The following is a 14,100-nucleotide window of genomic DNA, read 5'->3' as shown; positions in this document are numbered from 1 at the left end:
ATAACAGAGCAGTACGATAGAAGCTTCAAAATAAGTCATTAAAAATAAGACATGAAAGGAGGCCTCAAATACATAAAAAAAGAAAATACAAAAAAAAAAAAAAGATTCAAAATGGAGTAGACTTGACAGTTTTCTCAACAACAGCACAAGACAAATGTAACCAAAGTAATTATTGTCAGATCATGTTTATCAGTGGATGCAAAAATATTAGATGAGAGGTTGATGGGGGACAAATATTCCCATGGATTCAAAGATTCACCCTCCAAAAATTAGTATCAAAAGAAGAAAAAAGGGGATCCCTGGGTGGCTCAGCAGTTTGGTGCCTGCTTTTGGCCCAGGGCGTTATCCTGGAATCCTGGGATCAAGTCCCAAGTCGGGCTCCCTGCATGGAGCCTGCTTCTCCCTCTGCCTGTGTCTCTGCCTCTCTGTCTATCATGAATAAATAAATAAATAAATAAATCTTAAAAAAAAAAAGAAAAAAAAAGATTTTTAAAAAAGGGGGGGGGGGTCCCTGGGTGGCTCAGCAGTTCAGCACCTGCCTTTGGCCCAGGATGTGATCCTGGAGTCCCAGGATCGAGTCCCGCGTCAGGCTCCCTGCATGGAACCTGTTTCTCCCTCTGCCTGTGTCTCTGACTCTCTCTCTAATAAATAAATAAATCTTTAAAAAAAAAAAAAAAAGAAGAAGAAGAAGAAAAAAGGTACCATTATAATGGAGAAACCTGATAACAGCTACCTCAACCAAGTGACCAAATTTAGTGCAGAAACACCCAACATTATGAAACTCTTGATATGATACAAGAATAATAAGAACACCTACGGAGTATTGTTGTCAAAAAATATATATATATTTAAACTGGAGGCACCTGGGTGGCTTAGTCGGTAAAGCGTCTGCCTTTAGCTCGGGTCATGATCCCAGGGTCCTGGGATCAAGCCCCAGGTCAGGCACCTTGCCTCCCCCTCTCCTCACCCTCCTATCCTGTAACCCCTGTTCATGCTCTTTCAGTATCTCTCTCTCTCAAATAAATAAATAAAACCTTTAAAAAATATATTTAAACCAAATCTACTCATGAGGAAAGAATCCAACAAATCCAGAATATCTATAAGCCAATTAGCCTGGATTCCTCAAAATATCAGTACCATGAAAATCAAAGAAAGGAGGAAAGATAGGAAAACTATTTCAGATTAAGATACTAAAGAGGCATAATAACCAAATATAATTCGGGAACCTTCAGTGAACTATGAATCAAAGAAAAATATTGAAGACATTTGGAGGGGCACATAGCTGGCCTAGTTGTTAGAGCACCTTCATCTTGGGGTCATGAGTTCAAGCCCCATGTTGGGTGTAGAGCTTACATTTAAAAAAATAATAATAAAGTAAAAAAGACATTTGGAGACAAGTGGGGAAATGTGAATATAGTTTGCATATCAGAATATTCTATAGAAGAACTGGTAATTTTCCTAGCTTTGATAAGGTATATGTAAGAAAATATCCTTTTCCTAGAAATAAATACTGAAGTATTTAGGGGTGAAATGCCACAATGTCTATATCTTACTTTCAAATTCTTTAGCAAAATTAAAAGCAAAGAAAAAAGAAGAAACGTAATAGTTATTTATACTCATATATATATATAGAGAGAGAGAGAGATACAGATATTAGGAAATGTATCAAAATGTTAACAACTGGTGAATCCAGGCAAAGGGTACACAAGTATCACTGTATTGCTCTCCTAATTATATATTTGAACAAACACAGGAATATAAATGTCCATTAATATGAAAAGGTACTCAACATCAATATTCATCAGAGAATTTAAACTACAATAAAATAACACATAATGACCAATAGAATAGTAAAAATCAAAAGGACTGATAAGACCAAGTATAGCAAGGACATGGAGCAAAATGAACACTTACACGTTATTGGTGTGAACATAATACGGCATGACCATGAAGGGCAACTGTTTGGTAGCTTTTTTTTTTTTTAATAAATTAATTTTTATTGGTGTTCAATTTACCAACATACAGAATAACACCCAGTGCTCATCCCGTCAAGTGTCCCCCTCAGTGCCCATCACCCATTCCCCCCCACCCCCCGCCCTCCTCCCCTTCCACCACCCCTAGTTCATTTCCCAGAGTTAGGAGTCTTTATGTTCTGTCTCCCTTCCTGATATTTCCCACACATTTCTTCTCCCTTCCCTTATATTCCCTTTCACTATTATTTATATTCCCCAAATGAATGAGAACATACACTGTTTGTCCTTTTCCGATTGACTTACTTCACTCAGCATTATACCCTCCAGTTCCATCCATGTTGAAGCAAATGGTGGGTATCTGTCGTTTCTAATGGCTGAGTAATTGTTTGGTAGCTTCTTATAGTTAAACATGCATCTATCTGTGCCAGGAATCAGCAAAATACCACCCACCTACAGGCCAAATCCAATCTAAGGACAGGTTTTTTATAGCCCACAGTTAAGAATGGTTTTTACATTTCTAAATGGTCATAAAAGGGGCACCTTGGTGGCTCAGTGAGTTAAGAATCTGCCTTCCGCTCAGGTCATGATTCCAGGGTCAGGGTCATGGGATGGAGCCCTGCAAAGGACTCCCAACTCTGCAGGGAGTCTGCTTCTCCTTCTCCCTGGGCCCCTGTACTCCACTTGTCCCTCTTGCTATCTCTCTCTCAAATAAATAAAATCCTTTTTTTAAAAAAAGAGGGAAGGTCATTAAAAAAAAAAAAAAAGAAAAGAACATACAAAGGAGACCTGCAAAGTCTAAAATATATTTACTCTCTAGACAAACAGATTTACTATCCAAACAGGAAAAGGCTGCTTTGCCTCTCATCTACCCTATGACCTAGCAATTCCACTCCTAGGTATTTATCCAAGGGAAATGAAAGTATATGTTTACACAAAGACTTGTATTAGATTGTTTAAAGAAGTCTTGTTCACAATAGCTAAAAACTCGTGAGTGGATGTGTCTAATTATTTGATAAGATTATCCCAAGATTAACACAGAAGAGCAAAAAAAGAATACTGAAGATAATACTGAAGAACAGGACAGGGCCGAAAGGGTACCAGTGATAAAACAGCATAATTATCTTCAAAAGCCAATTTTTTTCCATTACACATTAATCGTTTGCAAGGTAGTTAGATTTGTGTGACTTATCACTTAATAGTTGGAGTAACTGTTAGCCTTTTTCCCCTGCTTAACTGTTAAAAAAATTAGTTGTGAAAATTATTAACTTGCCATTTAAAAACAACTGTTACAGTAATTTCCTACTGCAGTATTTACATTTCCATTTATGAAATTAACCTATGAAGCACAAAAGATTTCCCTACAAGTTACATTATAGATGCTTGCCTCCTGAAAATAAACACTACGACATTAACAAGACATCTGAATAGCGCATCTGGTTCATATTATTCATATTGTAAAGCTGATTAAATATGATAATAAATAAATAAATAAATAAGATAGTAATCTTTCTGATCACATATTAAGGAAGCAAAATAAACTGTTAGAGGAATTCACCCTTTCTCGAGGCTGACACAGACAGCAAATAACAGATTTGGCTCTACTGCTGAGGCCTAAATTAAACTTTGGATATTCCAACTATCATTATCATCCAAAACTGTACCTTTCTAGTAAAGGACTTAAAGCAGGTCATACTTAGAGGAAGTTCTGAGCTTGCATTGCTTCAATTGTGGGACCTGGGAAACCTTAATCTAAATTACGTACTCTAGTATCTTGTAGACTCTTTTCCATTGCCGCCAAAAAAGTAACTAGAAGTCTTTAAAATATAAAACTAAACCATCCCTGCTTTAGAAAGATATGAATGACCATCTTAAAACTTAGACCAAAATAAATAAATAAAAATAAAAATAAAATAAAATAAAATAAAATAAAATAAAATAAAATAAAATAAAATAAAATAAAATAAAATAAAATAAAAAACTTAGACCAACTCTTTTTAAAACTAGCTTTTTCCAAGCCTGGAAAGTAACAGTCCACCTACAGATCTGAATGTTATGGGTGACAGTCTGTGTCCTGTGAATAGAGGTACTTGGATTCCCCCAAGAGAAAGATTTATGTGAGCACCTGCATCTGAGAATGCATCGGTACTTGGATTCCCCACAAGAAAGATTTATGTGAACACCTGCATCTGAGAATCTGCATTCAAACAGAGACAGAAAGTAGCAAGCACAAATTGGTTTATTAAACAGCAAGTACACTCTCAAGGTGGGAGAGCAGGCAGGCTCCCAGAGGTCCAGCGGCCTCTAGGTTGTTTTGGGTTGGATATTATTGGGTCCCTCTGGGCTGGGAGGAGCTGTGATGGACAGTGGGATGGTCTCTAATGGGTGGGGGCAGTTGGGAGAGGGAGTTTTTGACCCTACAAGGTTAGTACCTGATATAACAAGGCAGCCTTTCTCCATTGGGGGGGAGGGGCCACTCTACCCACAATGCAAATATATTATAATGAGGTTATAATGGGGTTACCGTGGAGCAGAAGTGGAAGAGGAGAACACATGTTCTCCACCTGAGGCTCTTTGGTCTGTCAGTCCCAAGGTCTTGGGGAAGCCACAAGGTCAGGATGTTGTGCTCCTGGACTTTTTTTTTTTAAGATTATTTATTTATTTATTTATTTACTTATTTACTTATTATTTATTTATTTATTTATTTATTTATTTATGAGAAACATCGAGAGAGGCAGAGATATACGCAGAGGGAGAAGCAGACCCCCTGCAAGGAGTCCGATGTGCGACTCAACTCCAGGGCCCCAGGATCACACCCAGAGCCAAAGGCAGATACTCAATCACTGAGCCACTCAGGCATCCCACTCTTGGACTTTTAATGTGTAGCTCATTTGATCCCCATCCTTGCCTCCAGCAGCTCCTGTCTCTATCATTCCTCTTGAAGAATCTGGGACTCTGCCTCAGAGCTCTCCATCCACTGGCCATGTCTAGCTTCTACCTAACAAGAATACAAAGCTTCAAACTTAAGAATGGGAAGAGACAGTCATGCTATTGGGAGTTAAAATACCAACACTGAAATATAAATGTGAAAAAAAACAAAATACAAATAATTCTGGACTATCCACGCCAACAGTCATCTTCATGAGAACACAGAATAGAGAATTAACTATTTTGATATAAGAAAAATAAGTGAAAGGTTATTATCAGACTTGATCTAAGAACAGCGATTGTCCACAATTCAAATCTTTTTCTCTCTCAATTTATCCATGAATGAAAACACTTCGTGAGCTAACACAATGAAAACACAATACGACAAAAAGAGGGGCTTAAAAAATAAAAATAAAGAGGGGCTTAAGATTTTTTCTTTTTTTAAGTAATCTTTCCACCCAATGTGGGACTCAAACTCACAGCCCCAAAATCAAGAGTTGCACACTCCACTGACTGAGCCAGCCAGGCATCCAAAGAAAGAATTTTAAATCTCTTATTAGTCTGATGCAACACAAACTTTTCTGCAAAGGAGTTTGGTGTTGATAAATGCCTTAGTTTACCAAACAAGAAAGAGATTAAATAGTTTTCTTATTATTTCATGAGTATCTTTTTTTTTTAAGATTTTATTTATTTATTCATGAGAGACAGAGAGAGAGAGGCAGAGACACAGACAGAGGGAGAAGCAGGCTCCATGCAGGGAGCCTGATGTGGGACTTGATCCCGGGTCTCCAGGATCACACCCTGGGCTGAAGGCGATGCTAAACCGCTGAGCCACCGGGGCTGCCCTTCATGAGTATCTTGTAAGGAATATAAACTACTATTGAAGCTGTCAGTTAAAACAAATTATTAGTAATACTAAAGGCCAGAAACAAATATTAAACAAAAAAAAAGAAAAAACTACAGACACAAAATAAATTTGTTTAATTGCTTGATTTAATTGCTTTTAAGTAAAAGATAATGATTTTAAATATATCCGTCAAATAAAAAAGATAAATACTTAACCTTTATTTTCAGGAAATTAGAGTAGCTTGCAACAGTTCTTTTTTTTTAAAAAAAAGAAAGTCACAATAAAGCTAAATGAACAACAGTTCTAGATAAAACAAGTAATCACAAATATTGGAAATCTTCTGTATATTACTATACAATAAAAGTTGCCATTACCATTAGGTTGTTACCAAAAGCAAGAATGAAAAACAGTAACTTACATTAAAGTACAGCTACTAATTTCCTCCCCTAAAGTTCCAATAATTTACATTCTTTTCTCATGGGATTTTTCTCTATTCTTTCATAGTTTATTACTGCTAAAAATGCCTGCTGTGGTTAAAATCCCCAATAAAACTATGTATCACTCATTGCTTTATACTATTCCTTGTGTTCATGTCCAGTTATTATTTGCCTATCTTTCATTTATCAAACTATCCACTGAACATGACAAAGCATTTAGGAAGTTTAAACAATTATAGCATTCCCTTAGTAATATTAGAATTCATCTGTGGGAAAATGTGCTCTCATAAGGCAGCATAGTATATAAACATTTCATCGATCTCTGAATCAAACTTCCTCCAGCTTTGCTCAAATCTACTTGGTGGTCAGCAATCAGTCCAGCAACTTTTAAACTCTAGGTTTTTAAAACCTCAGGGGGAGGGGATCCCTGGGTGGCGCAGCGGTTTGGCGCCTGCCTTTGGCCCAGGGCGCGATCCTGGAGACCCAAGATCGAATCCCACATCAGGCTCCCGGTTCATGGAGCCTGCTTCTCCCTCTGCCTGTGTCTCTGCCTCTCTCTCTCTCTCTCTGTGACTATCATAATTAAATAAATTAAAAAAAAAAAATTAAAACCTCAGGGGGAAGAAAAAAGACACATATAAAGACATTATGATACTTCCATTTTGCTTAATATACAAGTGAATGATTAGATTTTTTTGTAATTGTGCACACCCACACAGTTGGGTGGGGGAGGGGACACCCACATTTTTACTTTTTTTTTTTTTACTCCAAATAAGTCCTGATCCAAATAAAGCAAAAATATACTTACAGAACTAGCATCAACATCACTGTGGATGGCGACCGTCTTAATGCCCATCTTCTTACAAGTTTTAATAACCTATTTTAAAATATATAAATGTTATCTATTAACAGAGATTCGGATTTAAAGGGATTTCCTAATAATAAACTTCACAAAGTAAAATGAAAGATTAAAATCTACTTACCCTACATGCAATTTCTCCTCTATTAGCAATAAGAATTTTATCAAAAGTCTAAAGAGAGAAAAAAACACATATAAGAAATTGTTACTCTCACTTTGGAACCAGAAAACAAGTTTTCCCACAACACTGGACCTTATCCTTAAAAAAACATTTCTTCTTACAGTAGTATTAAACATCATACATATGTTCATCCACAACCAGGTTGCTACTAAACTCATCTGGTAGGATCCCTATAATTACTCTGTTAAAGCATCAACAAATTAAGTTTAGTAAATCATAAGTGGACTAAATTTATAAATTTGATTTATAAATTCTCTTTCCCAAAGATAAACTTCAAATGATATTTCCGAATGCTAAAATACTTTAGACAGAATTCCTTGGCCACTTACTCAATAATTTATATTCTAAATTCAGGGAAATTCTAAATGTCATGAGTTGATTATCAAAGGAAAGTCTGATACAATTTTTATGCCATCTCTGTTGGGCATTAAATGATACTTTCAGTAATTCAGAATAAAAATTAAATATGCTTATATCTAAAGATTCCCAGACCACGCAGGTTATGCTATTTGAATACACTGTTAAGTTTGAATAACCACATTTTGAAGCAGCTGAGGCCTCATAATAGAGTAGTTCCATTCTGTGGGGAGCTAGAAACCTCAATTCCAAGCCCAGCTTTCCCACTAACCATACCTATCTGAGTTGAAGCAAATCAATCTCTGTAGGTCTTCCCTCCCACATATAAATTGATAGCATTCTAAGGGGAAACTATTTCATAAGGTTCTCTATTCCAAAATTATACAGGCTAAATCCTTTTAAAGAAACACACATTATAAGTAATCTGGACATTTTAGTACAGAATTATTTCTGGGTAAGTGAACTGTTATAAGTTAAATAGAACTATAGAAATAGTTTTAGTTATATTTCTAAAAGAAAGTTAAAGCTATATATGACCTTAAAAGTACTCTTCTGTAACTGAAAGCAATATTTTAACCCAACACGGAGTCACAATCTCAGAATTAGAAAAGGCTTTCAAAGTCTTGGTTTAACCTTTATGTCACATATGGCTTATTCCACCAAATTGAGACAAACCTCTGTCTTAAAAATGGGTAAACTCCTAATCTGATAGAAACCTGAGTCATTCAGAGCCTTGAGCAGATGGGCCCTTAAAATATCCTAATCTCACCTCAAGCCTGAGACTGCAAAATCATCTGCCATTCTATACCCAAATGGTCATGGTAAATCCCTGTTGAACAGTAAAAATATATGAAGAAAAAAGTATTTATACTTTTGGGTTTTTTTTTTTTTTTCAGTATTTATACTTCTTTGAACTGCATTTTAAAATGTGCATTTTTATAGGTATTAAGCAGATGACATCTGATAAAAACAGAACAATGAAGTTACACATTCAGCAACTGTTACAGCAAATATAACAAATTATAACATCATAGGGATAAAGAACTCCATCCTAATTTTTATCTGAGTGGAAGAATATGATTAAGAGCCAGTCTGGAATCAAAGTACCCAGTTTAGGATCTCAACACTACCATGTTTCTTGTATAAGGAGGTCGCCTTTTTTTTTCTCCTTCCAAGTTTTTATTTAAATTCAAGTTAGTTAACATATAGTGTAGTACTGGTTTCAGGAGAATTTAGTGATTCATCCCTTAATCTAACACCCAGTGCTCATCACAACAGGGCAAGCTACCCTTCATGACCCTCATTTCCTGGTATGTAAAATGAGAGTAATAACAGCACTTGCCACAAGAGGCTGCAAGGACACGAATTAACACTCAAAAGTGTTTAGAATAGTACCTCGCACACAATATATTCTGAAGAGGTGTTAGCTATTATTATTCACTCCTTTGGGCCACACACCACACCAGCTGTAACAAATCTAGGTGTGTGAGTGAACCTAACAGGAAAAAATCTATATCAAAACCAATATCTGACCTAACACACCTTCTCTGTGCAGAGTTTATAATGGTAAATCTTATGTGCAACTTGACTGGGCCACAGGGTGCCCAGATGAAACATTATTTCTGAGTGTGTCTGTGAGGGTGTTTCCAGATGAGTCTAATATGTGCATCGGTGGACTCAGCCCCATGCACTGCCCTCCCCAATGTGGGTGAGCATTATCCCATCCATTAACAGACCCAAAGATAAAAAGTAGAGGAAGGGAGTGTTTGTTCTGCTCTCCCGATTGAGTTGGGACATGGGTCTTCTCTTACCTGGGGGCACCACTAGCTTCCATGTCCTCAGGGCTTTGGACCTAGACTAGAATTACACCACCAGCTTTCCTGTGTCTCTAGCTTGCAGGGGGCAGAGCATGAAATGAGGCCTCCATAATTGTGAGCCAGTAGATCTCTATATATCTCCTACTGGTTCTTTTTCTCTGAAGAACCCTAACTAATACAGGACTATTAATACCAATTAGTGCACAAGCTAAATAAAGCTAATGATATCAACTTTCCATACATAAGACATTCTTGTAAATAAACACATGTATGTGGTTCAGGGTTTAAAAGGTACAAAAGGAAAAAAAATAAAAATAAAATAAATAAAAGGTACAAAAGGGAGGGGAGCCTGGGTGGCTCAGTCGGTGAAGCATCTGCCTTCGGCTCGGGTCATGATCCTAGGGTCCTGCTCAGCAGAGAGCCTGCTTCTCCCTCTCCCTCTGCTGTTCCCCTTGCTTGTGCTCTCTGTCAAATGAATAAATAAAATCTTAAAAAAAAAAAAAAGGTACAAAAGGTGATATACTTTGGAGACACCTAGGTCTTTGCCCCAAAGGCAACTGCTATTACCCATTTCCTATATATTCTTTCAGATAAGCTCTACATATAAAAGAATATACAAATAAATTTATACCAACTTTAAAATTCCCCTCTGCATCAAAAATTACAGGGAAACATCAAGTGCATTTGACAATGTCAGTGTACAAATATGGCACAATCACAACAAAGTGTGGTAATTGCTATAATATGACTACATCCAGAAGGCTACATACAGCCTTTGCAGAGAAGAATGTGCACAGAGTTCTCTACAAAGGCTGGGACACTGAAAGCAGAAGATGGCACTGAAAAACAAGTAATTTTTTTCACAAAGTAATTTGAGGGGGGGGGGGTCGGAGAGGGAAAGAAAGAATCCCAGGCAGACTCCCCTGATGCAGAGCCTGACATGAGGCTCGATATCACAACCCTGAGATTATGACCTGAGCTGAAATCAAGAGGCAGTTGCTTAATCAACTGAGCCACCCAGTGCCCCAACAAGTAATTTCTAATATAGCTGAAGCACAAAATACGTGCAGGGGAGTTATAGCAAACAAAACAAGGGTAAAAGGGGCCAGATTATGAAAGGATTTATATGCCATTAAGGAACTGGACTTTATCTTGTATGTGGAAAGCCACAACATATAAGACACTCTAAAGATACTCTAAGGGAAACAAACAAAACCACCCTTAAATCAGGAGGCTATCAGGTACCATGCAAGATAAAGAAGGAACTTTTGCAGCAGTTGTTTTATAAGTGTGCTAATGATGTCACCCAGGGTAAGAAACACACTAGAGATTTCATGGAGGTAATTCTTTAATTCTCTCCTTTTATTCCATTCTCTATCCTCCTTCCTTCTTTCCCTTCCACATATTTAGATCTTCACAGCTGGTGTCTAAAACCACCAAGGACATTTTACTCTGTTCAGAGCCTGAGAGAAGGGCTAGGCTGGCCCATTCCCTTGGGTACTTGAAGGAACAATCATAGAACACCAAAGGGTAGTAGTCACTTACCAACACTTCTGAGAAGGGGTCCAGCACAGTGGGTAAATCCACTGCCTCAGGAGAAGCCTAGGCTTGAGTTTATACCCCACTTACATTTACTATCTGTGGATTTTAAGCCTGTTTCAAATGTATAAAACCAAGTTGTAAAGACTAATATAAAGCAGGGGTGCCTGGCTGGCTCAGTCGATTAAGTGTCCAACTCTTGATCTCAGATCATGTCTTTTTTTTTTTTTTTAAGATTTTATTTACTGGGGGGGGGGGGGGTGCGCAGAGACACAGGCAGAGGGAGAAGCAGGCTCCATGCAGGGAGCCCGACATGGGACTCGATCCTGGGTCTCCAGGACCATGCCCTGGGCTGAAGGCTGCGCTTAACGGCTGAACCACCCGGGCTGCCCTCAGCTCAGATCTTGATCTCACTGTTGTCAGTTCAAGCCCCACACTGGGCTCTATACTGGGCATGGAGCTACTTAAAAAAAATTTTTAAAGACTAATTCTTTGGGCAGCACAGGTGGTGTGATCCTGGAGACCTGGGATCAAGTCCCTCATCGGACTCCCTGCATGGAGCCCGCTTCTCTCTCTGCCTATGTCTCTGCTTTTCTCTCTCTCTTTCTCTGTGTGTCTCTCCTGGATAATAAATAAATAAAATCTTAAAAAAAAAAAAAGACTAACTTTTTTTTTAAGATTTTATTTATTTATCCAGGAGAGACACAGAGAGAGAGAGTAGAGACATAGGCAGAGGAAGCAGCAGGCTCCCTGTGGGGAGCCTGATGCAGGACTCGATCCCAGAACTCCAGGATCATGCCCTAAGCCAAAGGCAAACACTCAACCACTGAGCTTCCCAGGCACCCCTAAAAAGACTAATATTAAGTAGCTAATATTTAGGACACATACTTTCTCTATGCCAGATACCAGGACAAATCCCTTCTGTGTCCTCTTCCATTTCATCCTCACAATAGTCCTAGGAGTTCAGTTGAGAACATCCTCAATTTACAAATGAGAAAGCTGAGGCTTGATGAGGCCAAATCACTTGCCTAAGTCACTTACAAAGTTCACAGGGGGAAAGCCAGAGTTCACAGACCTATTCATGTCAAAACACACCACGATGTAACATGATAAAAATATAATGGTGCAAGCTTTAAACACTGCATTAATAATTATAAATAAATAAATAAATAAGATCAAATTTGCCATGCCAGGCATGCCATAGTACTATACTGGCTCACACTTACTTAAGGCCTACTAAAACCTCCTAGTCTTTTTCTAAGCAGGTTACTTTTAAACCTTCCCTATTCTTGTGAACATTCCTGAGACAAGGTGACATGCTTTATAAAACAAGTCAAAAAACAGTATTTTTAGTAATGATTAAATTTTACCTGACTTCAACCTAATGTGAGTCACTGGTAAAATGTGGAGTAAGAGGGATCCCTGGGTGGCGCAGCGGTTTGGCGCCTGCCTTTGGCCAAGGGCGCGATCCTGGAGATCCGGGATCGAATCCCATGTCGGGCTCCCTGCATGGAGTCTGCTTCTCGCTCTGCCTGTGTCTCTGCCTCTCTCTCTCTCTTTCTCTCTCTCTGTGACTATCATGAATAAATAAATAAAATCTTAAAAAAAAAAAAAAAAAATGTGGAGTAAGAAAGGAGTCAAAGGCAAGTTCAGATGAGAATCAATTTTTTTTAAATCAATTTATTTAACAAATACATTTTATCAAAGATCACATTACCTGTACTTAAGACAGGAACAATAAACAACAACAAAAAGTACAGTATTTAATGAATGGCTATAAGAAAGAATTCCTAGAAGTTGAAAGGCTCAATTAAATGCTGCCCTCAGTGCCTGGCTGGCTCAGTAGTAATCTCAGGGTCCTGGAATCAAGCCCTGTCAGGCTCCCTGCTTCTCAGGGAGCCTGCTTCTCCCTCTGTCTCTCATGAACAAGTAAATAAAATCTTTGGGACACATGGGTGGCTCAGCAGTTAAGCTAAGCGCCTGCCATCAGCCGAGGGCATGATCCTGGAGTCTCTGGGATCGAATCCCACATCGGGCTCCCTGCATGGAATCTACTTCTCTCTCTGCCTGTGTCTCTGCCTCTCTCTCTCATGAATAAATACATAAAATCTTTAAAAATAAAAAATAAGGGATCCCTGGGTGGCGCAGCGGTTTAGCACCTGCCTTTGGCCCAGGGCGCGATCCTGGAGACCCGGGATCAAATCCCAGGTCGGGCTCCTGGTGCATGGAGCCTGCTTCTCCCTCTGCCTGTATCTCTGCTGCTCTCTCTCTCTCTCTGTGTGACTATCATAAATAAAAAAATAATAAAATAAAATAAAAATAAAAAATAAAATAAAAATAAAAAATAAAATAAAAATAAAAATAAAAATAAAAATAAAAATAAAATAAAATAAAAATAAATAAAATCTTAAAAAAAAAAAAAATGCTGCCCTCAAGTGAAGGGCAAGCCTTCAATTTGGCCCAAAACCCAACACCTGTAACCACCATTAGGTGCCAAAAAGTATCACAGACTTTTTCATAACTGAAACATGATACAGTTTCTCTACAATTACCTCAAGCAAATGATGTGGGGAACAAAGAAAGGCAAAAGTATCGAATAAATTAAACTTCCTTACAACTTATGTCCCACTGACAAGTACTCTGGACAGAGGGACCTTTCTCCAGGACTCAACAGCCTTTATGTTAATATTAATACTTTGCTAGAGGCAAAAGGCAACCTCAGCTTAACATGAACCCCATCCCCAGGATCCCGTAAGTCTTCTTTGGAAACCTCCTTTATCACTACTCCCACACCAAGATACAGGTTAGCAATCATCCTCCAAACTTAGCGCCCACTGATATCCATCTGAAGGGTCTTCTGACTAAGGTTACACTAGACAGTAATAAATGACCCTTCAAGGTCCAGAAAACCTCGCTTCTAAATTCCTTAGGCACTTGCGCTATCCCTGACCCTCTCTCAACTTGAAAGTATATGATCAGTCCCTCCTCACAACCCCACTACAGCTTTTTCTGCCCACAGGTCCTGTCCCCGTTCTTTAATAAAACCATCTTTTTTGCAGTGAAGACTTCTCAGTAATTCTTTATTGACCGTTCACTCCCAGACCCCGAAATCTCACATCAGCAGGGATACTAGGCAGATCTGATTTCAGACATTTACAACAAAAC

The 14,100-nt window shown here is 38.2% G+C and overlaps 1 protein-coding gene across 4 annotated transcripts in view; it reads right to left on the bottom strand.

Annotated features, from left to right (window-relative positions):
• The window catches only part of PCCA (propionyl-CoA carboxylase subunit alpha), a 391,732-nt gene that overhangs the window by 364,146 nt on the left and 13,486 nt on the right, over window positions 1-14,100 (bottom strand). For all 4 annotated transcript variants that reach the window (XR_012002039.1, XM_026003697.2, XM_026003698.2 and 1 more), the window contains 2 exons: window positions 7,166-7,213; window positions 6,991-7,059 (listed from right to left, as the gene is read on the bottom strand). Coding sequence is in view for 3 of the 4 variants with exons in the window: in XM_026003697.2 (XP_025859482.1) it covers window positions 6,991-7,059; window positions 7,166-7,213 (117 nt within the window). In the remaining variant the exon portion in view is untranslated. The remainder of the gene's footprint in view (window positions 1-6,990; window positions 7,060-7,165; window positions 7,214-14,100) is intronic.

Source organism: Vulpes vulpes, chromosome 6, assembly GCF_048418805.1.
Source record: "Vulpes vulpes isolate BD-2025 chromosome 6, VulVul3, whole genome shotgun sequence".
NCBI classification, from domain to species: domain Eukaryota; kingdom Metazoa; phylum Chordata; class Mammalia; order Carnivora; family Canidae; genus Vulpes; species Vulpes vulpes.
The sequence above is the reverse complement of the archived record's forward strand: the minus strand, read 5'-3'. Positions and strand labels throughout refer to the sequence as shown.